The sequence below is a fragment of the Topomyia yanbarensis genome, chromosome 3, assembly GCF_030247195.1.
Source record: "Topomyia yanbarensis strain Yona2022 chromosome 3, ASM3024719v1, whole genome shotgun sequence".
NCBI lineage: Eukaryota > Metazoa > Arthropoda > Insecta > Diptera > Culicidae > Topomyia > Topomyia yanbarensis.
The window spans coordinates 378560698-378588400 of record NC_080672.1 but is presented as its reverse complement, the minus strand read 5'-3'; the positions used below and the strand labels follow the sequence as shown (position 1 = coordinate 378588400).

General features: G+C 40.3%; 1 protein-coding gene across 1 annotated transcript in view; it reads right to left on the bottom strand.

Annotated features, from left to right (window-relative positions):
* Positions 1-7584: 7584 nt before the first annotated feature.
* The window catches only part of LOC131691153 (retinal homeobox protein Rax), a 56617-nt gene continuing 36498 nt past the window's right edge, over positions 7585-27703 (bottom strand). The window contains exons 4-5 of the mRNA XM_058977352.1: positions 8971-9058; positions 7585-8775 (exon numbers count right to left, since the gene is read on the bottom strand). Coding sequence (XP_058833335.1) covers positions 8354-8775; positions 8971-9058 — 510 coding nt within the window. The 3' untranslated portion in view covers positions 7585-8353. The remainder of the gene's footprint in view (positions 8776-8970; positions 9059-27703) is intronic.

Below are 27703 nucleotides of genomic sequence, written 5' to 3'. Positions count from 1 at the left end.
GACAAGACAAAGACAAGACAAAGACAAGACAAAGACAAGACAAAGACAAGACAAAGACAAGACAAAGACAAGACAAAGACAAGACAAAGACAAGACAAAGACAAGACAAAGACAAGACAAAGACAAGACAAAGACAAGACAAAGACAAGATAAAGACAAGACAAAGACAAGACAAAGACAAGACAAAGACAAGACAAAGACAAGACAAAGACAAGACAAGACAAAGACAAGACAAAGACAAGACAAAGACAAGACAAAGACAAGACAAAGACAAGACAAAGACAAGACAAAGACAAGACAAAGACAAGACAAAGACAAGACAAAGACAAGACAAAGACAAGACAAAGACAAGACAAAGACAAGACAAAGACAAGACAAAGACAAGACAAAGACAAGACAAAGACAAGACAAAGACAAGACAAAGACAAGACAAAGACAAGACAAAGACAAGACAAAGACAAGACAAAGACAAGACAAAGACAAGACAAAGACAAGACAAAGACAAGACAAAGACAAGACAAAGACAAGACAAAGACAAGACAAAGACAAGACAAAGACAAGACAAAGACAAGACAAAGACAAGACAAAGACAAGACAAAGACAAGACAAAGACAAGACAAAGACAAGACAAAGACAAGACAAAGACAAGACAAAGACAAGACAAAGACAAGACAAAGACAAGACAAAGACAAGACAAAGACAAGACAAAGACAAGACAAAGACAAGACAAAGACAAGACAAAGACAAGACAAAGACAAGACAAAGACAAGACAAAGACAAGACAAAGACAAGACAACCCATCTTGTAGCGGTTTGAAGTCAAACTTGTTGAATTTGGTCAGATCCTTGTCGTATAGCTTGCTAACTCGCGTTTTAGCCGTAAGGTTTTATTTTGCAGTCCAGTTGTAGTTTAGAAACACAATTTTCGAAGAAATCTTCCGGCGTATATTTCGAACTATACTGCGACTAGCTTCATTTGGTGGTTACATTCACGCCGAAATGTGCTAGATTTGCTTTGAAAGCCGTCCTTAATTTGATTCCGGAAATTTTCATATCCTCTGTGATTCTTACACGCAACTTGTTCGGGTCTCATTACTTTTGTGCAGCATTATGTCTCCCCTCTTTGCCATTCTGATATAGAGAAAGGCTTTCCAATCACTTCAAATCGACTTTCCAGTCAAGTCTCGGAGGGCCGAGTACCGTATACCATATAACCAACGAGAACGATCGTCGAGATCAGGAAATATCTGTGTTTGTTACTCTCGAGTGGGAAACTTTAAACGACTTGGTTCGTGGTACTGTCGGATTCATACTGTTCTTTCCCCATTACATCAACAGACTAAATCTACACCTTCTGTAGATATTACTTAGGGAAGGATTGTGTTCTTGTACCTGCTCTTTTCTTAACCCGCGGGCTCTTGCATTTGTTGAGCCATTGAGGTTCCACATCGATCCGAAACTTAGAGCCAGTGAGCTCATTGCTTTGTCGCAATCAACGTGATAGTTCCTGGCAAAGAAGCTAGACACCGAATTCTCTTAAGTTTATGTAACACCTATTTTTCCTCAAACGCTTACTGATTTTTACAAACTTGGTTTCAAATGTGGGATACAATACCAGAAATTTCAAAAATCGAATTTGTATTTTACATGCCAAAAGCGAAATACATATAGGTACCAAGCGTAATAAGAATGTAGCAGACTTATTGAGTTATGGAATCATAGCTTGGATATATGAGAAAGGAACGATTGCACCACTAGGTTGATTAAAACAGGTTTTTCAAATTAGTTATAGCATATTGACCGGTTATTTCGTCATTCGAGCAATATTTGTTTAGAATCCTCCCTTTCCTTGATACAAACGGCGCTCTTCTTCTTGCACCAGCAGACCATGATGACCAGGCGGAGCCTCATACATCAGTAACCAGTTCCAATGGCTCGGCTTTTACGTTCGACTTTGTGCTTTTTTGAGCTTATTTTCTACGGATCACGGACATACGATTGTTTCTTCCATCGCGTGGCAATTCGAGAAGAGATTTTTTTTTCAATAATTTCACAAGCAAGGTTTTGAAAAACCGCTTTCGATTTTACATTGAGAGACCATTATTTTCGCAGTTGACGGCTTGACTCACAGTATATCTCAGACAGTATCTCAATATCTCTGAAGAGAACGCCAATGCAACAGCAAAGTGTTCCAATCATCACTATACCTGTACTCATCTCAAGTATTGTCCGACAAGGCATTTTTGGTCTGCGATTTTGCTTTGATCTTGCATGATATTGCAAGATTACAACAAATTTTTGACAAAATAACGGGTGAGTCAGAAGTAGCTGGACTAAACTAAAACCCTGGGCAGGTTTTCTTTATAACAAATAAGTTTTATATCTAGTAGTTATTTAAAAAAAAAAGTAGGACAGCTTATGGTCTATCTTTCTCAAGTGTACCTAAACTTCCTTTACTGCTTCCATCATGGTCTAGGCGACATTGAGATGTACTCTGCATATCCTTGATTTTAATTGTGCTGCTGGAGCAGCTTCCCATAATACTTCGATTGGTTGAAGTTCTGGTACATTCCGCGGATTATCTTTTCGGCCACATTTCAAACATTGAGAGTTCAACCAAGCAAAGGTATTAGTTTCAATAGCCGTTAGTTTCAGCCGGATGGTAAACGAGGGGTACGCCTACTTGGCAAAATATATCTGATGCACAATTTGAAAAATGGAATTTCGAATTACGGAAACAAGTTTTCTGACATGCATGGAGAGTGCTAATCATACACAGAAATTGAAACATGCTAAAATGAGCTCAAATGCTGGTTTGTTATAGTTTCACAATCTATAAAAGTAGGCTTTGAGATACACGCATAAATCAAAGAGGGTCAGCTTCCTTCGTATGCCGCTATATGTAATTCGACGCCTTTATCCAAGCCAAAAATCAAATGTTGGAAAATACGTTTTATGACTCATTTATCGCAAAAAAATAATGTGTTTTCAAGTGCTGATGTTTTATGATATAATGAATATTTGTGCTCGTTTGGCATTAACTCGTTAGTCAATTGATGAGTAATACTGTTAGAGCTGTCCCAAATGTTATTATGAGGATTTGTAGCACTGCCCGTTATGAGTACAAAACAATTTCTACCACAATATGACATAACCTTTTTAAAATCATCAAAACGCGATGTAATATGTAGCAAATTTACCGAACAATAGACGTATTTCTTGTCTATGCTGTCAAGAACCAGATTGACAGCAAAAATATCGTAAGTTGTTATGTCAAATATAAGACATGTGCACTATACGCAAAATGAATGCACTAGGTATTTCACAAGGAGTGGTCATGCAATTTTTTTAAATGCAATGAAAACGGGGTTTGCTAAGTTTTCAACATAATAGCATCCTTCATGAAAATACAGTCCAAAACAACAGCTATCGAAAACGTTGGATAATGCTCTCCTATTTGTGTTAATTAGGGGCATGGCTAATTGTTGTTTTAATTGCCGCAAGGTTCTACTCTATCGATTTTGTTGGTTATTTTCGGCAAATTTAAGGCTAAGAGAAACGAAAGCATGGCCATGGACATGATCGAAAGGAAATGTGAAGAAACCTTTGCCTTCTGCTAAGTAGGAGTTGGGCGTTGTACCCAAGTCTACCGCATGGTCATTGATAGAACATAACTCATCATCATGCTTTACCGCCGACGCCGGCGTTTTAATATGATTATAACGCCAAACTGCTACTTAGCAAAAGGCAAAGGATTCTGCACATTTCTTTTCGATCATGTCCATATGAGCCTGCTTAGTCCTAGTTTTCCGTTCTGATTAACTCTAGAATACCTATCCGTCTTTCAATTTCATTGCTTTCGTTTCTATTAGTCTCAAATTTGCCGAAAATAACCAACAAAATTATACAATCATCCATTATGTTAGAGCTTCGGTTGACACAGCGATGGAAAGGTCAACTATGCTCCGTTTACTGACTTATTTTAGTCTTTCCAGCCTTTTGGTTTTCAGCTAGAGGTTAGCTTGGGACTCCTATTTCTGCTGCCTTCCACGACGTGAGAGCAGGACTCCAGCGAAACGGCATCCAGGCTGATTTAGTCCAGAGAGAGATAATAGACTGTTATCTTCCTCCTAATGGACCACAACCGAGAAAGTTTCTACTACTTGAATGGTATATGACACTAGATCCCAACTAACTTTTCAAATGTTTTTGGACAAAAAACTAACAACAAGTAATTTCGACATTTCTTTCGAAAGTTCAATTTAATTGAATGCTTGTTTGTGTTTTAAAAACCACAAAACAACATGTACGTAATTGTAAATGCCTTAGTCTGGCGGTTCAATGGCTAAAGACTTAGATGACCTTAGAAGTCACTCGGCGTATGCTCGAGCCCCAGCCAGAAGGAACTCTTAGTGATAAGTAGGGTCGCCATACTAACCCTGCAATCGCACTGTAACATTATGTTAGTACCAAGGTATTGTTTTTGATAGTGAAGTATTGAAACTCAACGATAAAGTTGTAATGGACTGTTCATGACACACAACTTGTTCTATGTAGTATGAAAATATTTAGATCAAAATACTATTCCACCGTATAACTAATCTTACTAATTTCAAAGATCTTTCTTGGTCGGTGTCCATACTTACTGGTCGGTGTCCAACTGGACATACTGGCTCATAGTACCAGTGCATTACATAATATGATAATAAGATGGTAATAATATATACCCTGATCAGGAGGTAAGAAATAGGAAAATCACTGGTTCCAATAGCTAGTCTGTTCTGTCGAGTCTTGACCTAGATAGACGCTTTATGTTAGTAGAAGTAGTTCTTCAGCTCTAAACGTTGGGATTTCACTTAGATATCCGTTGCAATAACTGTTCAAGTTACGTACCGAAATTTGGCATTAGAATTTTTTTACGATTTTGAATATAACCATATTTCGCATAGTTCATAAAACCAAACCTCATATTCGTGGATTCAATACTTTTTAGTCTATCAACTATTACTTGAAAGGAATCGTTATGTTAAAAAACGTGGTATTTTGAAAACCGTGCAAAAATTTGGGCAAAAAATACCCATGAAAAACAGGCAACGCGCTATAGGATTTTAGGAAAAATCCGCCCATGTGCCAGAGGTGAATAATCATTAGATTGATTTGAGCAAACTGATTGCTAGCATATATTCATAGCATACAGTCATAAAGCTCAAAAGAAATATAGTACGTAGTTTTCGAAACGAAATCATTCTTTTATCATGATTTATTATAAGGGTGCAATATTTTGGCGCTTCTTGTAGCTAGTATGAGTAATTTAATTTTTTATAAATTTATAGTATCAATTGGAAAGAAATCGGCAATCGAAGCTTTTTAGTAGATTTCTCCACAAACGAAGCTTTATCTGTGAGTTCTAAAATACAAACAGGGCAACTATCAATGATGTAACGCAAAATTTTTATTTCATTTGCCCCCTCCTACTTATCAGGGTCATTGGTTATTTCCTTGGTAAATAAGTCACGAATAAGATGTCCAATATTTTTTTCTTCGGTAGAAATACATTTGGTATGTCTCAGGTTACTTTTTTCCACCAAATTTCACAAAATGTTGAAATTTTTCATTGTCCCTCCCTCAATACAAGTGTGACATGATTTATAAATAGCCCCTACACCAAGCTTTCGGGTAGTACTAATTTAGCACAAACCCTGTGCTTTTCTACTGCGCAGAACAAGCGACGATATAATGCGTGCGACGGGAAAACTGAAAAACGCTGTTATGAAGTTTTCCAAATCAAGTTTTACTTGCTACCATTATTTTCCTCGGATTCTTACGAATCCATTGGTATACTATACTTGGGTAGTTTTATGGGAAAAGCGAGTGAAAAAGCGGGTTGAAGAAATCATTCATTTCATTCGCGTGCACGCATACATTCATATGAGTATCGTATATGCGTATTATATTGATATCCTCAATTCTGCAGATAAGAAGAAAAAGAAGCCCGACGGGGGCCTTAAAGATAAAAAAAAATAAAATAGCTCGACTTTTTGACCGACCTCATCATATATAAACCCTTAACGAAATAGTGTAAAAAAATCTAAAAAGTGGCAGGACAACATGTGGCTTAATTGGATCAAAACGTAGTGTACCTTGCCTGTTTTTCAAAAAGCGTGATATAATCGAGGGTGATATAAACGAGTATTGAAATAAAAGCATAGTAATATAATTGAAACATTACTGTATTGAGATACAATTAACGTTAGTTTTTACGAAAAATGTCTAGAAATCGGACAGAAACCGGAAAATTCTATGCATGTCAGTCCCACCATGATTTATGCAAACGATGTTAATTACTCTTTTTTTTTTTACAAAAAGTGTATGTCGTGAGTTTTTTTGTTACTCGGGAGATTATTTGCTTCATCAAAATCGGGAATAGAGTAACGTGTCTATTTTTATTTTATTTTAGAGGGTACCTCACAAATTCATTAACTACTCTACCTACACTCGATGGAGTGCGTTTAATTTGGCATCATCCATTTTATTTCGTTCTTAAGAACCATTCTAATAATACAAATGGCCTAAAAATGATAAAATGCTAGTGTTTGATCGCAACGAAAGCTAGAATCGAGTGCCCCAATTGTCGCCCTACCATTTGACCCAATGTGTTGAACAAAAATAGCAGACTCTGCACTAACCAACGGCTTCAAATGGGTAGCGTAATAATCGAAACATGACGAAAACAGGCTCGTTATCCCAGATGCGTTCGCCATGTTATGCAAGCGACGATAGTGATGAAGATCTTTTAGGATTGTTCTCACTGCTGTAATTAATATTACCACGGCCATCTCTTTTTTAATGGCTCTGTATGTTTCCATCATATTTTCAGTGCCCGACATATAGCGTAATGTACTTCTTAACTAAACGCTATGTAATTTTTGTATTGTAAACTTTTTTGGGTTTTTTGTTAGTTGGGCAATTATGCGTAGAATTTCAACAATGGGACCGACTTGGTATTTTTTCGCGGAGTCTTCGAACAAACTGTATGCTTTGGATGTGATTTCTGAAAATATACTTCAAAAAGGACCGTTTGATGAGAAAAAGTGAAAATGATCAAAAAGTAACATGGGACAATTATGCGTAGAACGACAGTATAAGTGTGAATTATTTTCTACATAATTTCGCTACCTAGTTGATTTGGCAGCTTCATGTTAACAAGAAAAAAAATATAAGCGAAGGTCTGTAATTTTCCATTATCCCTACATGTATTGGCTGTGTATGTGAAGACTAGACTAGACACAGAGAATTCCAACAACTTCGGTTGGGGGTGAACCACGATCTGCTTAGATGAGAAGCAACCACGCTCACAACGCAACCGACAGCGCCGTCGAAATTTAGAGCTCAGAAAAGCGATGTAAACGATTTTTTTTAAGTTGGTGACTTTTTAGGAATTTTCTTAATTTATACTTTCTTATGTAAGAATAACTATGGATCCCCGCTGTTTGGTACTGCACCTTCGGATGGGTCATCTGTGAACTTATCAAGGAGAAGATCGAAAGCAAAAATAATACCACCACCGATGTAATTCTTCAATAATTTCTTTTAATATTACTAAGAGTCCAATTTGCGTTAAATTAATCACTATTTACAATTTCTGCCATTTTAGGAGCAATCTACAAATAAAAGCACGACTACGATCATATTCTTGGTAATACTGTTCGATTCTTACAGCTAACCTTGTTTGTTTTGTGTTGTTCTCAGAGGGTCGATTTCGGTCGACTGTTGTAAGCTTATTACGTACGCTAAGGATTTTTTTTTTATTTTGACTGCTTAACAACGTGGGATATATTCTCGAACATTTAAAAACAACCCTGCGGAAATCAAGAATCAAATCCTATTATTGTTTATCTGAATGAGTAGAGCAGTATCTACATTTCTGGTCTAAAGAATTAAATTGAAATTAAAGAGAGAATTTGATACAAATTAATTTACATAATTTCCAGCACATCAAAATTCGAGCAGAGAATCTAGCAGCTCTGACCTACTAATGTCGACTAGATAAATCCGGGAACTCCAGGTACAACTAGTGCAGAAAATGTGGCTCCTCATCTGGAAACTATTGCGATGGACTCTAATCTCCTCAACAAGGTGTGAGAGAAGAGCCACATCATTAACCCTAGCTGGAGTCACTGGTTTGCAACCTGCACCATGCAAATTCATCCACTCGAATCCCCAATCATGACCCTCCAAAGAAGACTACTACGATGCGCCAATAAACTGTCACAATTCACACTCTTCTGTCTCAATAAATTAACAACCTAAATATTGCATCTCGACAGCCTCATTCGCTAATCTACCGAAGCGGCTTACTTCTCCGCCACACTTTCCTTGCTCGTGTTGATACTGTTGCTGCCAACGCTGACATTGCTGCTAGTACTGCTGGAGCTGCTGCTACTGCTACTGCTGCTGGTGTTACTGATTCCGACGGCACCCCCATTCGGGCTCTCCTTCGGACTATTGGGGGGACTTAACCGGGTATTTATGCTCAGGTTCTGTGGATATGCGGCCGCCCCGAACAGCGTATTCAGTCCCATATACTGCGACAGCAGCGAGTGGAAGTGCGGGATTTTATAATTCGGCATCATGTTCGGGTGAATTAAGGGATGACCCGAACCCGGAATCAGCGTTGGATGCAGGCCAAAATTAGCCGACCAGAACTCGGTCGGCGGCAGGCTCGGATGGGTCAACTGATGCGGCAGCGGGAGTCCCAGCGGAAATTCTGGCATTCCTGTTCGTGTGTATAGATAGAAAAGATAAGGTAGGAGTTGATTAGTGACTGCAGTGGTATCGTGATATGGACCTTTCGGTGCTGCGTGCGCTTGTTTCCTGATCGGATTTTAATTATAGGTTTCCCGTTTGAGGTACAGGAAGCAGCCGCGTTTCGACACCTTTCGGACAGTTGGTCAAACAATGCGATAATTACCTTGGTCGTGGTGGAGGAAAGCAGATGTGTCTCTACCCATGGCTTTTTCTCGTTTGCGCCACTTTGCACGACGGTTTTGGAACCATACCTGTAATTTGAAAGAGAAAAGATGCATCAGTCATAATTCATGGGTGGATTGTTTTGATTGTTGTCAAAATGTCCCTTTGGAGAAACCCCTCGCAGGCTAATCGCCCACAACATAATAGCATTATTTCATTACTAGTAAGTGTCTATAATTTGATCCAATTTTCCCATCCATTCAAAGCTGCTGGAGCGAAACGAACGGCAAAACGTCTTCCCAACGATGACAACGACGACTGCCGTCGCTGTCGCCGTCGTCTCTTCACGTCCATCCGGCGAAGGATTCCGGTCGGCTAATTGACAGAGTATAACCAATTATTTGCGCCAATTACGGCTGCTGTTGCTGCTGCTATAGCACACAGTTATCCCTTCGCTCCTTCAGGGAGCCGCTTTATCCCTGCCTGCAAAAGGGGATGAACTTTCCTCCTCGATGGGTTCGGAATGATTCAAGAAACAGGATACGGATCGTCGTCGATTCGTTACGGAGAAAAGGCGAAACGAATGGCGGGAAACTGTTCGCAAGTGGTGATTGAATCATTGGAAATCGGCAAGTTTGGGTTGATTCAATGGAGTGCACTGACGGGAAAAGTCCTATGGAACCATTCATAAATTACGTGATGTAAAAATTGCCCAAAATTGGACCAATAATATAGAAAATGATTGTGTTAATTTCACAAATACCTACAATCGATGACGTGCACATAAATTGGCATCAGTATTTTTGCTTCGTTTCCAAGAACCAATATAATAACAAAAAATGTGCGCAATGAAAACTCGAATCGAATGCTTCGATTATGGCACCACCATTTGATCCAATGCGTTGAACAAATATGGTCGCTTCTCTAACTAACGGCTTCAAATGGGTAGGGTGAAAATAGTTTCCACACCATACAAGTATACCTGTTCTATGAAGTATGGGAAGTTTCTAATTGAACATTAAATAGTACAAAGCAGAGAGCCTATTTTCACCCAATTCCGGTTATCACCAATTGATGCCGTTGATTTGCTGCGCTAATCAACGGCATCAAATGGCAGTACAGTGAAGACCCGTTTTTATTAGCCCCTTGGTGAATTATAGGCTGATAAACCGGGACATTGATAAAATCGGGACATATATTTTTCTTTCTTTTTAAGAAACCGAAGCTCTTAAAATATTCTTCTTTAGTCCCTAGATATAGCCTCATAATCTTTCTTGATTATTTAGCTTAAACTTAAATTTTTTTTGCCTATTTCGGATCTCTAAGATAAGAAAAATATGCTCAAGAAAGGATTTACTCGAATTCAGTTTGGTACGTCTGCTAGAGCCCATCAAACTATAAACTATCAATTTTCATATGAAGCTGATAAAAACGGGTCAAAAAACTGATAAAATCGGAGGTAGATAAAATCGGGGGCTGATAAAATCGGGTGCTGATAAAATCGGGTCTTCACTGTAGTTGGAATTGGGTAAAACTAGGCTCACTACCTAGTACTGCTTCTGTCACTTTGCTTGTTTCACAGTTTTCTAAGCAATTACTTAAACCATAGACGGTGGCCCAGTTTGTGGTTAGTATTCAGACAATAATTATAATTGCAAAAACTGCAACGGTATCTCCGAATCAACAGGCTGCATCATCCGCAAAGAAACTAATAACAATAACGGCGGGTATATACTTGTAACCCGTAGGGGCATGAAGCAAGGAAGAATATCTGATAGCAAGCATCACAACAAATTTATCGGGCATATAGCAATCTCGGACTCTTGACCATCCTATATAATCAACGCAAGAAATACTTTCATCATTTGACTGGTACCAATAATGAAATCTAGTTGGTGCATCGTGCGGATAAGTTTCACGTTTGAGAGCCATCGATCAACCGAAGAAATTAATCAACAGCCCATGTTCAGATGGCACTGCACGCGCTAAGTGGAATGAACGGGCGTATTTTTCAGTGATTCGAATCAGGCGCGTACTTGTCAAAATCATTAGTGACGACACAATATCTTGGAAAAATTCCACTATTCTCGCTATAATCTCACCAAGCAACACGCAATTAAATAAAAGAAAAAACCTGGTAAACATTTGATTCCAATTGCCAATTAATTGTACTATGTCACCTAAAAACTTAAAAAATATGAGCAAACAAAAGCATGACCGAGCGATCCAGCAGTGCAGCCAATCCTTCCAACAAGCTGAGTCTCTCCGCTATGCTCTTAAATAACTGCCATGCCGCAATTTGATTGCGATGCCGCCGCCGTTGTCGTTTACTGCACGTGGATACACTTGTTAAAAGGTGAAATATATCCAGAAACGTTTTCGTAGGAAAAGTTTTATCTTTTGAAATAATTGCTTCACAAATACGATCACAAATTAACGTTTAAGAAGAAGAAGATCGTTGGATTTCCTAAGACTTAACTATCAAAGCACTGGTTAAGGACAGAACACCCATAAGGGCGGTGTTTTTAGTAGAGTAGATTTCGTCAACTAGGATAATATCCTAATATAATATTGATATTATCTACCCCGCAATTCCGTTCAGTCGGAAAGTTTTGGGCAATTATCAAGCGGAAGTCAAATCAAGGACGTCAAACGATGAGATAACAGTTCTCACAGTTTTTTCTATCTCATACCTCCAAGCGAGTTTAAGTCTATTGGAGATATTTGGTCCTTAGAACGGGGACGACTGCCGATAGTAGCAGAATAAGAGGGTGCGAACAGATCTAGCCGAGAAAACACTACCGTAAAAATAAATAGTTGATCGGAAATCAGCTTATCATCAGACTTTAATCTGACTAGCATCGATGATCAGTGGTTAATATGCACTGAAAATTCTCCGCGTCTGTTTCTATGAATCCAATCTCGAGTTCCGTTATTGCTGACAAGCCCGTGAATCAGGTTAACGATCCTTTGTATTTCCCTTCAATGTTCGATGTTATCGTTCGTATACATGTATTTCACAAACAATCCGATATAGAAAATTGGAAATACTTTCCTTCATTTATAATATCTCGAGCTATCATAACTCCTTGTCTGTATAACGTGTTATCACCGGTAGTTTTCAACCCAATAAATATATCGTAGAGATGGAATAGAGAGATGAATTTGTCTAAATACTGTCGTGATAAATAGTGATCCGGCCCCTTATGTAAATAAGATAAGCTTTTTTAGGCAATACTCCCACGGTCGGCTGTGTGGAGTTCAAATCGCTTTTGTTTAGAAAACATAGGATACTTTCGGTAGTCGGCTACCCAGAGTTTAAAAAGAACCAAAAACTAAGCAAGATATTTTCTTTTTTGAGTGATCGTGTACTCGAAAACTAACTAAACTATGCTTTGCAGGTCGAATCGCCTACTTGGAGCGAATCCCAGACCTTACACCCTTCTAAACCTTCAACTCCGCGACACCTATGGAAGAGTCTGATGAATCCTCTACCTTCCGTTAACTAGGTGGAGCATCAGCACTTCTCGTCTACCTTATCCTTTATCCTTCCCCATACATGCTGTTGAGGTTTTAATATAAGTCGTATTGACATGAATTCCTACTCACCATTTTCTAAGCAACTCTTATTAGATAATCAGCAGTCAAAACATAATGAAGTCAGTGTACAATCCACCAAAACCATCGTCGCAAAGCAACGCAACGCGTTAACAAGCGGAAATCAAATCAAACTGGAAAAACGACTCAGAACGATACAAACATGGTTTGATGTTGGAAAAAAATGGCCGATGAAGTTAATCAATTCAGTATTCAGCAGATGATGGCGGGAATTCCAAGGCAATTCTCCGAGTTCATTCGAATGCCGTGGGCGTAATTTTACAGTCTTTTAGGAGAGTATAATAAAACACCTTGACATTGACTAGATTATATTTTCCTTACGTTTTACTCAATCCCGAAAAAAAGCTCGAATTTTCAGGCACAGATAGAAACATTTCAACCGGTTTTTACGGAATTTATGATAAGTTTCGTCAGCACGTTCCGTGATTTTGTTGATTCTTCTCGTACCCTGAAGAAGTCTACTTCACTAATCGAAACGTTGGCAAAAACAACTATCAATGGACACTTTTTTCAGATTTTGACAGGAATCTTACAAACCAGGGTAAATGTTGTTTACTACTCAAAAATTTTTCTTAAGACGTGTTTATAATTTTAGTTCTTTAAAAAAAAAACTCGGCATGGACAAGAGTTCTCAAACGTTCTACTCTTTGTTCCTTCTAATTAATCGATGATGTTTAATTGTGGCGCGGCACATTATTAGATTCAGCTTCAGTCTGAATTTACAGAGCTTGTTTTCACAGGTGATGTACCTAAATTTGACGTTTCTGTCCTTCTTGGAAGTTTGTCAGATTCGTCAACATAATCTAGGAATACCGCATCCGTATTACGCTATCGCTTGCTAACCGAACCTAGCCTCAATTTCGCCAAGGTCTGATCATTAATATATTACGCAATTCTTTCAGGGGAGGGGTACGACAGGTAATGAAATTTTGTGACATATGGGGAGGGGGAGTAAACTAGAACGTTGCGTAAGAAATTTGTGACAATTTGTTACATGTAGAGTGGGGGAGTCATTATTGGGCAATATTTACGTAACGTGATTTATTAACAGTCTCCAATCGAATTGCTGGACTTGGTGAACATTATCCAGAACCTATTTGTTGCTTATGAATGCAAATATTGTTTCATCTTGGATTTAGCGTATATCTAGTGGCCAAATCGGTCCGCCAGATACTCAGGAGACGAAGCAAATCCAACTAAAGAGTTGTGCCTTTCGTATGTTCAAATAAATGAGTATAAAATACTTGTGTGAATATTTGAATGGATCCCGTTAAATACCAACCCCGCCATACCAGAACCTCCAAACCAAGTTGTATAACTATGTCAGAAATTTTGAAATCTGTACGTAATCATCTGTCAAATCAGTCAATCTTAGTAGCACATCAGGCGGTGAGTTCCTTTAATCTAAGTGTAGGACTATCTATTATGACATACCACTATTGAAGAGTCATTTTCTTTATTGAGATACACACTTTTACCAGTCGGGCACTTCACAGGTATGAAGCTTATCATCAGTTTGGCATTTGCATTCCAAAAATCAAAACGCTTCAATGGTCCTTTACCGAGGACTCCTAGTCTGCCTTGTACCAATGCACTGCATTCGCTGTGCTCTTATGTTTCACTTTCAGATCCGCAGACGCGAAATATATCGTTTGTAAGCTTACAAATTTTCTTGTACAGTATCCGGTAAATACTCCTGTCATTAAGCATAGCTTTCCAATTGTTTCATTCAAAGTTGTGAATACCTACATTTCAGTTCGATTTTGAGAGCTTTTGAGGAGACTCCACATATTGATCTAGGCCGATAAAAGAACTCTGGTTGAGCCAGCGAAGACATGCTATAATAAACACACCTAAGATAACCTCGATCGAGGTCATTTGATCGGTCCCGCTTTTCGATATTCAGCTCCCTACCAGTTTCGCAATCTCTCTCGTTAGATAATTGTCTCTAGAATTTGTGAACTAATAGTCCCGTACAGAGGAATGCGCAACACTGCATAAAAGGATGACTACTTCCACGCTTCTGACAACCATAGTTTTTGCTGTAACTTTGAGTGACTTCAACCGAGTTACACAATCAATTTTTAAGAAGTGAATTGAAAAGTAACTGTTTTGTGGATTACAGCATTTTATTTATCACACTATTTCATGTAATTTATTGTACATTGTTGCAAAACAATATAATAAAATAAAGTGTCTTGTTTAGTCGATTGAAATAATTTGCCATAATATTATTTATATCAACACTACTACTTTCCTTGCATATTCTCCGAAAAAATGTTTGTTTGTTTTGTACGATATGTAATCATAGACATGTTCGATTGGTAAATTTGGCTTCAGTATCGGCGTACCTATAAATTTAAACAACGCCTTTGGTTTTCTCTTGAGTGCATCTGAGACGAGACATGCGAATAGCAAAAAATCGAACGTCAAATGCCATTTAAAATATGTGATGCCGGAATAGTGACTATGCGAGACGAAATATAAAATGAACAGAAAAAAGAAGAAAATATCTATCCACAGGTCCTGCCCAGGAGTGCATTTAAGGAGAGTGACGACAACCTTAAAAAATGGAACAATGATTATTTGTCTGTGTCATTCCAAACGAGCAGAGGTGCCAGATTTGCAGACTTTTTAATTTAGCTGCAGATTTTTTTGATGACGCAGATATTTGCAGATTTTTTAGTTTGGCTGCAGATATTTACAGATTTTTGAAAATAAAGGCTTTTGGTTACACTAGTTTCAAATCTACTTTAGGTTTTTCCTCCATAAGCTATTTCTCTTTTTTTATCTTGGGCTATAATTGCACTATTTTCATTTAATATAACGCATCATCAATAAGTCATTTTTGGTCAAGAATAGGTTTCCTGACATTTTTTGTTCTTCCCATACTTTTAAAATTATTATTGCAGACATTTGAAGAAAGTATCTGGCATCTCTGCAAACGAGTCAAATCCATGGATTTGGAGAGGCCCCTTGCTCGTTTGGAATATCACTAATGTGGTTTTTGTTTGAGGCGAAACTGAGTCAGTTCCTAACCCCAACTGCTGTCAAAATGTATGAACTGACAGCGGTTGGGGTTAGAACCTGACTCAGTTTCAGGTTCAAGCGAAATCGCCATAACAGATAATCATGACAGTTGCCTTCACTCTCCTTACATACACTCTGGCTTTCTCATGAGCGAAAAGGTTTTCCGAGAATGATCACCTGACCATAGGTAGGATATCGATCTGAACAGTTGAAATAAATTTCCCTCCAGTGAAGTCGCAGTTTTTAATTTCGCAAATAAAGCATTTTTATATTCGCGAAAAGTGTAGTTTCTGAAAGTGTCAAGTGTATGAAAGTGTAGTCTTCCGCGAGAACACAGTTTGAGACCCTTCTCTTGCTAACTCATCGTCTTTTTCATTATGTGCAACTCTACAATTTCCTGGAACCTAGTATAAATAGACACCATTTTCTCCGCCAACTTAAGAGTGTAAGAATACACCCCTTTAATTCATTAAAACTAACTATAAGAGACAATGCAGATATTTTCAATTCAGACATACGCAGGTGCATTCTTGAATGGCATATATTTTTCCGATTGAAACACTGTTGGCCATGGGGATCAACCTTTCTTAATTAGTTTATTTGACACGGCTCATAGCGGTAGCTTAACGGAGTCGTGGATCTTTTATATGTTTACAATATGTAAACATAAAAATACAAACGAGTATTATTGTACAAATATTGGATCTCGTGGACAAGGTGCTTAGAGTTCTAAGGTGATTCGTCTTTGCCAGTAACTAGGTGAGGAGTGAGGTAAGCGTGCAGCAGACCGCGGGGAAGAAAAATGACAGCTAACAACTTTGTTTACCCACTGCAATCCAAGCAAACATGTGGAGAGAACTAGTAAACAATGTTATCAGCTGTCGTTTCCCCTGAGAATAAAAACTCATTGCTCGTGGATTTTATTGGATTTTATCGCAAGAGACCTTCTTTCGTGGGAGTGAAAATTTGTTTGTTGGCATAGCGTTTTGGGGAGTGAGGGTTATTTAATTCTCTTATTTTTCACGTCCAGGTCGAAGTTGGTTTGGTGTCCGCGATCAGATGTTCCTCCCTGTTTCTTGCACCTATTGTTGACCAGTGTAAATCCGTCGTCGTTGTTATTACATTCCTTGCCGATATTGCTTACAGTTGATTTTGGGGTGCTTGTTGCTTCTTTTGCGGTTGTCATTGTGTTCTGAACAGCTGACACAAATTTTGGCCACCGTTTGTGGTTCAGGTATTGAAAACTCTGTTTTGGATTGGTTAGCCGTAGATGAGTTGGCAATCGGTTGCGAAGCCTTTTACTCTGCATCTTCCGCGCAAGGTTGACCATGTTGTTCGATCTGATTACAATCCCGAGCAAACGAAAAGCCCATAATACCCCCATGGTCATAGGGTTTGACATGGGTGTTTGAAATGGGTTCCAACCATGAAAATACCATCACCATGGTCCGGTAGATCCCATATAAAACACCATATGTTGGTGTATTTATGGGTTATCGAGACCATTTTATGGTATCTTGATGGTTGTGAATTTTGTCACGGACCATATTTAAGGTCTTTTCAAGGGGCTATGTGGTGTTTGAACCCATGATTATTTGCTCGGGATACTTGCACATAGCGGGTGCATAGCGTAGTTTGTACAATAGTAGTTCCGTGAGTTTGAGTTTTATTGTCGTGTAGGAGGGTGCAGGCCTTTTAACAGCTTCCTCAATACAAAACGCCGTTAGGAGTACCCGGAAAGAAGTGTCTCCAAGTATCAGATATAACGGAACTCTCCCTATTGCGACATGCATTTTGCTATTGGCTTAGGAGGGGTACGAGGTCATAGGTTATGTAGCCTTAAATACATATAATCATTTTTAATATATACGGGAAGCTTGGGTCCAACGTTGTCACTTTCAACTTTTAAGTTGTTCTACCAAACGAAACGCTCAGTTTGTGCTAACGTGTTAAATGATATTAACACTGGATTGCGAAGATGATGATACTGAAGACACAAAACTACCGTAAGCCTAAGTTCAAGGGGCGGGCATAGCATAGTTGGTAAATCAATTGCCTTATACGCAGCTCACCTGGGTTCGAGTCCCAACCCGGCACATATGGTTAGATATTTTTCTTAACAGATTTTTCAAACCCGAAGAGGCGAATGACCTTAAGATTAAAACCTCTATAATCAAAATTAAAAAAAAAGCCTAAGTTGCATTTCTATCTTCAGAAGGTACATATTCCATTTCAGAAAAACTCGGTCATTCGTTTTCGAGCTCTCCATCGAGACAGAGGTTGTTTTTTCTAGTCCGTAGTGCTGTGTGAGGCGATAAAGAATAGTTTTAATCCGCATTCAAGGTTATTTTGCCAGTTCGGTTCGGTCCTCAGTCTTTTGTTCGCGTGTGAGGATTAAACAATAGCCAGCTGTATAAGCTGGATCGGTTCGTCGTTGGACACCAGTTTAAAGCTAAGTGGTTTTTGTCTTTTGTAACACATTTATTGCTTTCTTCCGTCTGCGCGGGCGCTGACCCCGTGCGTTGACGGTTTCTATGGTTCCCTCTCCGGATGGTCAAATGGAAGTTGAATCGGGTTCAACTTCTAAGGCTCCCCCCCGGCCCAAATGCTATCCAGAACTCTCAACTGGTCCATTTGTGGTCTTCTTTCGGCCCAAGACTAAATCACTGAATCTTCTTCAGATTTCTAGAGACCTGACGGAACGGTTCTCGGCTGTGACCGAAATTTCAAAGGTCCGCTCGGACAAGATAAGGGTGTTGCTAGCCAACTCAAAGCAGGCAAACGATATTGCTTGCTGTGAGCACTTTACGCGGGATTATAACGTGTATATTCCGGCTGTAAGAGTACAATCCGAAGGCGTCGTAACCGATGAGAGTTTGACGTGCGAGGATCTGCTGAAGTACGGGGTTGGCCGATTCAGAGACCGCTTACTTCAGCCAGTTAAAATACTTGAGTGCAAACGTTTGCACTCAGTAGTAGTTGCGGGGGATGGTTCAAAAACGTACCCCCAATCAAACTCTTATCGGGTGACCTTCGCTGGTACCGCTTTGCCAAATTTCGTCCTCTTACACAAGGTTCGTCTGCCTGTGCGTCTGTTTGTGCCGCGGGTCATGAATTGCACAAAGTGTAAACAACTGGGTCACACAGCCACCCATTGTAGCAATAAGGCCCGCTGTGGAAAATGCGGGGAGAATCATCTAGATGATTCGTGCAGTAGGCAAGCCGAAAAGTGTCCTTACTGTGCGGAGAGTCTGCATGATATCTCGGCATGTCCCGCGTACAAACTACGCGGGGATAAACTGAAACGTTCCCTTGCGGGACGATCCAAACATTCTTTCGCAGAAATGTTAAAGAATGCTACGCCACCATCCTCAGCAAACATCTATACTCACTTGCCTCCTGACGAGGGCGAGGCTGGTAACCCACAAGAGGGAACATCTACTAGGGTGCCTAGAATTTATAGGAAGAGGAGGAACATTTCCTCTCGTAAAGTTCCTTGTAAAGGCCAGAAGGTGTCCCTTGAGGGGGCTCCGAAAGTCACATCTATTGGAAGTGTTGCAACCAAACCGAAGCAATTAGCTCCTGGTCTCGGAGGATTAAGCTCAGAGAAGGAGTTCCCAGCACTTCCAGGAACATCAAAAATCCCAAGTGTTCCTTTGTTTCAGTTTGAGAGTAATCACAGCACTGGAATTATAAAACTCTCGGACATAGTGGACTGGATAATAAAAACTTTCAATATTACTGATCCTATTAAAAGTCTTATGTTAGCTTTTCTCCCTACAGTGAGAACATTTTTGAAGCAGTTGACTGCTAAATGGCCCCTCCTCTCAGCGATTGTATCCTTCGATGGCTAACTCATCGAACGAGGTCACGGATTTGATCACTGTTCTACAGTGGAATTGCAGAAGTATCATCCCGAAAATCGATTCCTTCAAAATTTTAATAAATAATTTGAGTTGCGATGCATTTGCATTATGCGAAACTTGGTTAACTTCCGACATAGAACTCAACTTCCACGACTTTAATATTATTCGCCTGGATCGAGACACCCCCTATGGAGGAGTGCTTTTGGGGATCAAAAAGTGCTATTCCTTCTACAGAATTAACCTTCCCTCGATAACAGGTATTGAAGTTGTCGCTTGTCAAGTAACAACCAAAGGCAAAAGCCTTTGCATAGCTTCCATATATATTCCCCCCAACACCGCGGTTGGGCACCGACGGCTACAAGACATCTTAGAATCCCTGCCAGCACCGCGACTAGTTTTAGGAGACTTTAACTCTCACGGTACAGCATGGGGTTGCCTCTATGATGATAACCGGTCTTCCTTAATTCAGGATCTTTGCGATAACTTCAATTTGACAATTTTAAACACGGGTGAAATGACACGGATTCCTGCTCCTCCAGCGCGCCCGAGCGCCTTAGACTTGTCCCTTTGCTCAACATCGCTGCGGTTAAATTGCACGTGGAAGGTAATTCCTGATCCCCACGGCAGCGACCATCTGCCGATTGTAGTCTCAATCAATAACGGTTCAAGGCCATTGAAATCAATCAATATTTCGTATGACCTCACACGAAATATCGATTGGAAGAGCTATGCTGCCGCGATATCCGACAACATCGAATCTACCCAAGAACTTCCTCCGGAGGAAGAGTACAGCTTTTTGGCTGGCTTGATTCTCGACAGCGCGAATCAAGCTCAGACTAGGCCAGTACCCGGCGCGAACATACAAAAACGTTCTCCCAATCCCTGGTGGGATAAAGAGTGCTCAGACGTGTACGCAGAGAAGGCCGCCGCGTTTAAGACCTTCCGGAACGACGGGTTACCCGCCAGTTTTCGACAGTACGCGACGTTAGACAAGCGAATGAAGAGTTTGATGAAAGCCAAAAAACGCGATTATTGGCGCCGGTTCGTCGACGGATTAACGAGAGAAACATCGATGAGCACTCTTTGGGGAACAGCCCGACGTATGCGAAATCGAAACAGTACTAATGAGAGCGTGGAATATTCAAACCGTTGGATATTCGATTTCGCCAAGAAGGTTTGTCCGGATTCCGCCCCGGCACAGAAGATTTACCGCGCCGCGTCTCCTCACGATAGCGCGAACGAAACACCTTTTTCGATGGTGGAGTTCTCACTTGCTCTCTTGTCGTGTAACAATAAAGCTCCGGGGCCAGACAGAATCAAATTCAACTTGTTGAAGAATCTGCCTGACTCTGCCAAGAGACGCTTGTTGAACTTATTTAATAAGTTTCTCGAGGCTAACATTGTCCCACTCGATTGGAGACAAGTGAAGGTCATCGCCATCCAAAAACCAGGAAAACCAGCCTCCGACCACAATTCGTACCGTCCGATCGCAATGCTATCCTGTATCCGGAAGTTGTTCGAGAAAATGATCCTATCCCGCCTCGACAATTGGGTCGAAGCAAATGGCTTACTGTCAGATACACAATTTGGCTTTCGCAAAGGCAAAGGGACGAACGATTGTCTTGCGTTGCTCTCAACTGAAATTCAAATGGCCTATGCTAGCAAAGAGCAGATGGCATCAGTGTTCCTAGATATTAAGGGGGCTTTTGATTCAGTTTCGATCAACATTCTTTCAGAGAAGCTGCACCAGCATGGTCTTTCAGCGACTTTAAACAACTTTTTACTAAACTTGTTGTCGGAAAAGCACATGCATTTTTCGCATGGTGACTTATCGACATCACGATTTAGCTACATGGGCCTTCCCCAGGGCTCATGTCTAAGCCCCCTTTTATACAATTTCTATGTCAACGACATTGATGAATGTCTTGACAATTCCTGCACGTTAAGGCAACTTGCAGACGATGGCGTGGTGTCTGTTACGGGACCCAAAGCTGTCGATCTACAAGGACCATTACAGAATACCCTGGACAATTTGTCTGCTTGGGCTATTAAGCTGGGTATCGAATTCTCCACGGAGAAAACTGAGCTAGTTGTATTTTCAAGGAAGCGTGAACCAGCACAACTACAGCTTCTATTAATGGGTCAAACTATCGCTCAGGTCTTCACAGTAAAATATCTAGGGGTCTGGTTCGACTCGAAAGGTACTTGGGGATGCCATATTCGGTATCTGAAACAGAAATGCCAACAAAGGATCAACTTTCTTCGTACAATAACTGGAACATGGTGGGGTGCCCACCCAGGAGACCTAATTAGGTTGTATCAAACAACGATACTGTCGGTAATGGAATACGGATGCTTCTGCTTTCGCTCCGCCGCGAACATACATTTCATCAAACTCGAAAGAATTCAGTATCGTTGTTTGCGTATCGCCTTAGGGTGCATGCAGTCGACCCATACGATGAGTCTCGAAGTGCTGTCGGGCGTTCTCCCGTTGAAAAATCGATTTTGGGAACTCTCATATCGATTGCTCATTCGATGCGATATCTTGAACCCGGTCGTGATTGAAAATTTCGAAAGGCTTGTTGAGCTCAATTCTCAGACCCGTTTCATGTCCCTGTACTTTGACTACATGGCGCAGAATATTAACCCTTCTTCTTACAATCCCAACCGTGTGCATTTCATAAATACTTCTGAATCTACTGTTTTCTTCGACACATCCATGAAAGACGAGATTAGTGGAATTCCGGACCACATACGCCCACAAGTGGTTCCAAACATTTTTTATAATAAATTCCGAGAAGTCGACTGTTCTAAGATGTTTTATACTGACGGATCAAACCTCGAAGGATCCACTGGCTTCGGTATTTTCAATCAAAAGTTCACCGCCTCCTACAAACTCAGTGACCCTGCTTCAGTTTACGCCGCAGAACTAGCTGCCATTCAGTATACCCTTGGAGTCATTGAAACATTACCCGCAGACCATTACTTCATCGTTTCGGATAGCCTCAGTTCCATTGACGCTATTCGCTCGATGAAACAAGACAAGCACTCCTCGTATTTTTTGGGGAAAATACGGGAGCTACTGAGTGCTTTATCTGACAACTCTTTCCAGATTACCTTGGTATGGGTCCCTTCTCATTGCTCCATTCCGGGCAATGAGAAGGCAGACTCCTTAGCTAAGGTGGGTGCCTTAGAAGGAGACGTTTACGAAAGACCAATTTGCTTCAGCGAATTTTTCAGTATTACTCATCAGAGAACCCTCGAAAGTTGGCAAACTTCGTGGAGCAGTGGAGAGCTGGGAAGGTGGCTACATTCAATAATCCCTAAGGTATCGACGAAACCTTGGTTCAAGGGGATGGATGTGGGTCGTGACTTCATTCGTGTGATGTCCCGACTCATGGCAAACCATTACACGCTGGATGCACATCTCCGGCGTATTGGGCTCGTGGATAGTGGTATCTGCGCTTGTGGCGACGGCTATCACGACATCGAGCACATTGTCTGGGCGTGCACCGAGTACAGTTCCGCTAGGTCTCGGCTAATGGATACCCTGCGGGCCCGAGGAAGACCAACCAACGTACCGGTTCGAGATGTGCTGGCAAGCCGCGACGTTCTCTATATGTCCCTTATATACACCTTTGTGAAAACCATCAATATACAAGTCTAACTGCCCCTTGTTATCTCCTTATCATTCTCAGAACGCTCTTCCACCTGTATCAAACCATCTGTATCGAATGAGCCAACAAACACGGGACCTACGGCACGAACATAACACGCTTTACTCGAAATGTAGCCGATCCACATCTGAGCCGTACTACGAAATCGTCTGGAAAAACCCCTGCCATCTTGAGGAGGACCACCCGGCGTCCCAGTACATGATTCCCCTGATGAAGGCCACCCGAGTTTGTAATCCATCCGTTGATCTCACGATGCCTGAAACTGAAATAATTTTCTCTCCCTGCCATCTTTGTCTACCCTCCCTCCCCTGACTCTTATACCCAGAAGTAACACCCCTACCCCCCCCCCCCCCAATATCATCACGAAGCATTTAGCTCTTCTTGTCTCTTCTAGTTTTAACTATTATATTATATAATCTCGTTGAAATTGCCCAACTCTACTACCCACAAAAATAACTATAATTACGAATCTTTACAAAATTCAATCATGCCCTCTAGTTATGCCTAGTTTTAAGTTAGTCGTAAAAAATTGTCCCCCTTAATTAAACATTATTTGCTCCAATAATCTCACTGATAAAAATGTCAAACCATATTGCCACAAAAACTAAATGACCCCCCTAATCTTACGAAAACAATATTATCCCCTTGTGTAGATATATAAGATAGCTATAAAATCGCATTAGTTTCATTTTAAAAAAAATCAATATGTAATCCCCTAGTTTTAAGCAATTTAAAATGTAAAACAAAACAAAATTGGCACCTTTAAGCTAACGCAACGTGCCTTATCAAATAAACGATTTGAATAAAAAAAAAAAAAACTCGGTCGTATTGAACAAAATTAAGGGTCACCACGGCATTGGGTCGGAGTAGAGCTTTTTCGTCAACCTTACTCATTTTAACAAGAATAATCCGATGTTTCCTTTGTTCTCGAGAAAATGCACACTAGATCGAGAGGCCTGTTGTTTAGTTGGCACGATTGTAGGTCTAACTGCGTCAGAGGTAGAAAGTAGACTGATCCAGGCACCTTTGAATAAACCGTTAATTTTTACAGAACTTAAACACGGATGGCGCTCTATTCTCTGTGGATTTTGTTTGTATAGAGCGGTTCTGAGAGAAAAAAAAGCTATCTCAATTTTGAACAGAACTTAAGTACGCCAACATTCAAATATTTTTCATGGCACCATAGAGAGGCCAAGAACTCATTACAAAAATCATTATTTCTCCAGAAACATGTCGCTCTAGTCTAGTAGTATTCGCGTCCAGTCCTCACACATGCTCATTTGGTTTCATCCGTGACGTCACCGAGCCGTGAAATCCGACGTAAATCCACAATACATATAGTGCAAGGAAACGTGCGCTCGCGCTCCCTTCTCCCCGTGCCGGATTGAACCATTGCGCGAACCATTATTGTGCGGAACCGATGAGAACCGAAACCAGAGAGGTTTTACATGCAATAAACATCGGCTAATCCCTTTCGCTGCTGCCGCGGACCAGATTTGTTCTCCGACTACGTACGCACGTTCCGCTGCCTGGTGCGGGAAAATTGTAAAATTCGAAATTCAAATATTGTCAACCCCTACCGGAATGGGAGTGCGCGTTGTTTTCTGTGTTTGTGAGTCGATCCGGGTCCGGGAATGACAGTCAAGGATGTCGAGTCGAGTTTGATGGTTGTGAATGCAGTTTGTACGGAGTGGAATAAGAGAGAGCACAAAAATTAAGCAGGGGACAGAGGATAAAGGGCGAAAGCGATAATAGGCAATGAACGCATGTACATTGTATTAATTTTAATTGTAATATGAAATTAATCGCTTCTAATATACTTATAATAAACATTTTTCACGACGTTGCTGTCTTTTTCGCACTCGCGTACGTTGAACTGCCGTTCCCTCGCTGACGGATCTGACAACTTTGTGTAATGTGAGAACTTGATTTGTTACCGGGCAGTCTGGTCTGGAGAGGGTTACCTGAATACCTACCTCTGTATACGGTGGCCAGGAATTTGAATTACAATGGGACTATTTTTGTCGGTTACCAACTTCATTTCGGTCTGGCAACGATTTGCATAAATTTCCGATGTTAATTAGCACGCGGGTTAAGATTAATTGGATGCGCTGCTTCACCGTGTTGATGGTCGATTATGCACGCTTCTTGGCCGGGGAAAAAGGACTAACATATTCGGAAGCTCCCCTAAGCACGCGGTTAGCAGGTCACGTTTTGTAGGTTTTACAGCTAGATCGGTTCGGTTCGGTCTGCCGGTGGATCCTGAAACGTGTGATTTTCCCATCCCAAATTACATTCATTAGGCGTCAATTGTATAAGCTCCCCGCATCCAATTATGCAATTAAATAGCGATTATTTCGAGTAACACATCGGCTGTGCGGTAGAGTTTTACAATCGATTCAAATCTCCCCTTTCCCAACCCGGGGTGGAATGTGAAGCAGGAAAACTGAAATCTCGGTTCGAATGCAATTCAGATGCGTGTGAATGTCTGCAGAGTCAATCCTGAGGCACAACACAATGTGAACAACATCCCACAAAGCGGTCGGTCGGGTTGTACCGTGAGTTAGCCTTTTCCTCACCACCCGTCCGAACGAACGAACGAACGAAGGCTCTAAATTGATTCAATTGTCCTCAATAACAATGAGACGCAATCGGAAATTCGAAAATCGGTCCTACTCTAATGAAATCTAGGTAGGAACATCCACACGCTTCTGTTTCATTTCATTACGTTACGATTTATTGGCCGATCAGGTCGAGATGCGGTTATCCCAATGGAATCAGACAGGCGGAAGAAGCCTAGATAAGGCTCCCTAAGTGGTTGTACCAATCGAACCGACCCACTTTGTCGCAGTGGTTGAGTGCGGGTGACGGAACATTTGCAAGCCCACGTAGGGATTCTCCACGAGGCGGCATCCATCACCGCAGTAGAAAATGTAAATTGGCTTCTTCGAATCAGGAAATCAATTTAGACTTTCTACTGTTGGAAGAAATTGATTGATTCCATCGCTATCTCACTTCCACAGTTCCACATCGGGAAAGGTGGAAAACTCTCTGACACCTTTAGACTCAGCATATGTCTGATGCGACTGGGGGGTGGGGAGATGGAACGATGCCCCCGAATGTTGTTGAGTCTCTCATTCAAATCGAATCAAATGATTGCTTCCGGAATGGCAGAGCTGGGTTGAGTTGTGAAAAGAAGCTAATTTGATTCCCATCTTTCGAGGTTCTGCAAGTGAAAGGTAGGAGATTTTATGTATTTTGCTGTAGATCAGTACAGCAGTTTAGTTTGAGGTTTTGAACAACCTAATAAAAGCATTTATTATCAAACATTGCGCAAAAGACATTCAAATGTTTAGTACCCTAGCAACAATTAAGGTTTCTTGGCAGTCTTGTAGGCCTCCTTATCTTGTACACGAAAAAAAAATCCATTCATAAATTCATGAAAACAATAGTACGACTTCGTGAACTGAAAGATTTACGAAACCATGATAAAGTTCCTGAAATTATGAATAATAAACCTGGTATTCATGAAATTATTTGTTCATGATTGCAGGAGCTTATTCGTGATTTTTGTGATTTCTCATCAAGTTACCGTGATATTTTATCGATGAGTTTAATATTGGATTTGTCTGTCAGAGTCAGATTTTAGTAATTTCTATTTCGTGGAGTTTTAGTCATGAGTAGAGTGATTCATGCTCATGATTTCAGCATACTAGTCACGATTTTTGTGTGAGTAGTGTGATTTATATTCATGATTTCAGGATCTTTTCACGATTTTCATAATTTATATTCACGTTATCGTGATATTTTAGACACGAGTAAAGTGATTTATGTTCATGATCTTAGTCACGATTTTTGATATCTTAATCACGAGTAACGTGTTCTATATTCATGATTTCAGAATCTTAGTCACCATTTTCATTCACGTTATCTTGGTATTTTAGTCAAGAGTAGAGTGATTTGTGTTCATGATTTCAGGATCTTAGTCATGATTTTTGATATTTTTGTCACGAATAGTGTGTTTTATGTTCTTGATTTTAGGATCTTAGTCACGATTTTCGTAATTTATTTGCACGTTATCATGATAATTTATTCTAGAGCTTACTTTCGAATTCGATAAGTGGAGTGATGTGACTGATGTTCATGACATCAGCAGTTTTATTATGATATTCATAATTTCTCTTCGCCTTACCGCGATCTGGAATAAATGGAACATAAATGTGTTCCATGGACTATATCACGAACACGATTTATGGCTCTATAATATATTTTGCTCAGGGTAGTTTTTTTTCCCGTCGAGACATCACACTTAGCGGTCAATTTTACGAAAAAACGTCAAGAACTTTTTGAATATTGACTATATTGCAAAATGGCTTAGATGGTCAAAAAAGATTTAGTGTCATCTCGAAAAAAATTTTGTGGATAGCCTTTACGGGACTTGGGCAGTATTGGAAAGATAGCTTTTAATTTCTTTTTGAGGCAAAAAGCATTAGAAATCCTCTGAAACTTTTGGATTTTTCGAAAGAAATATCAAAATGTTTTG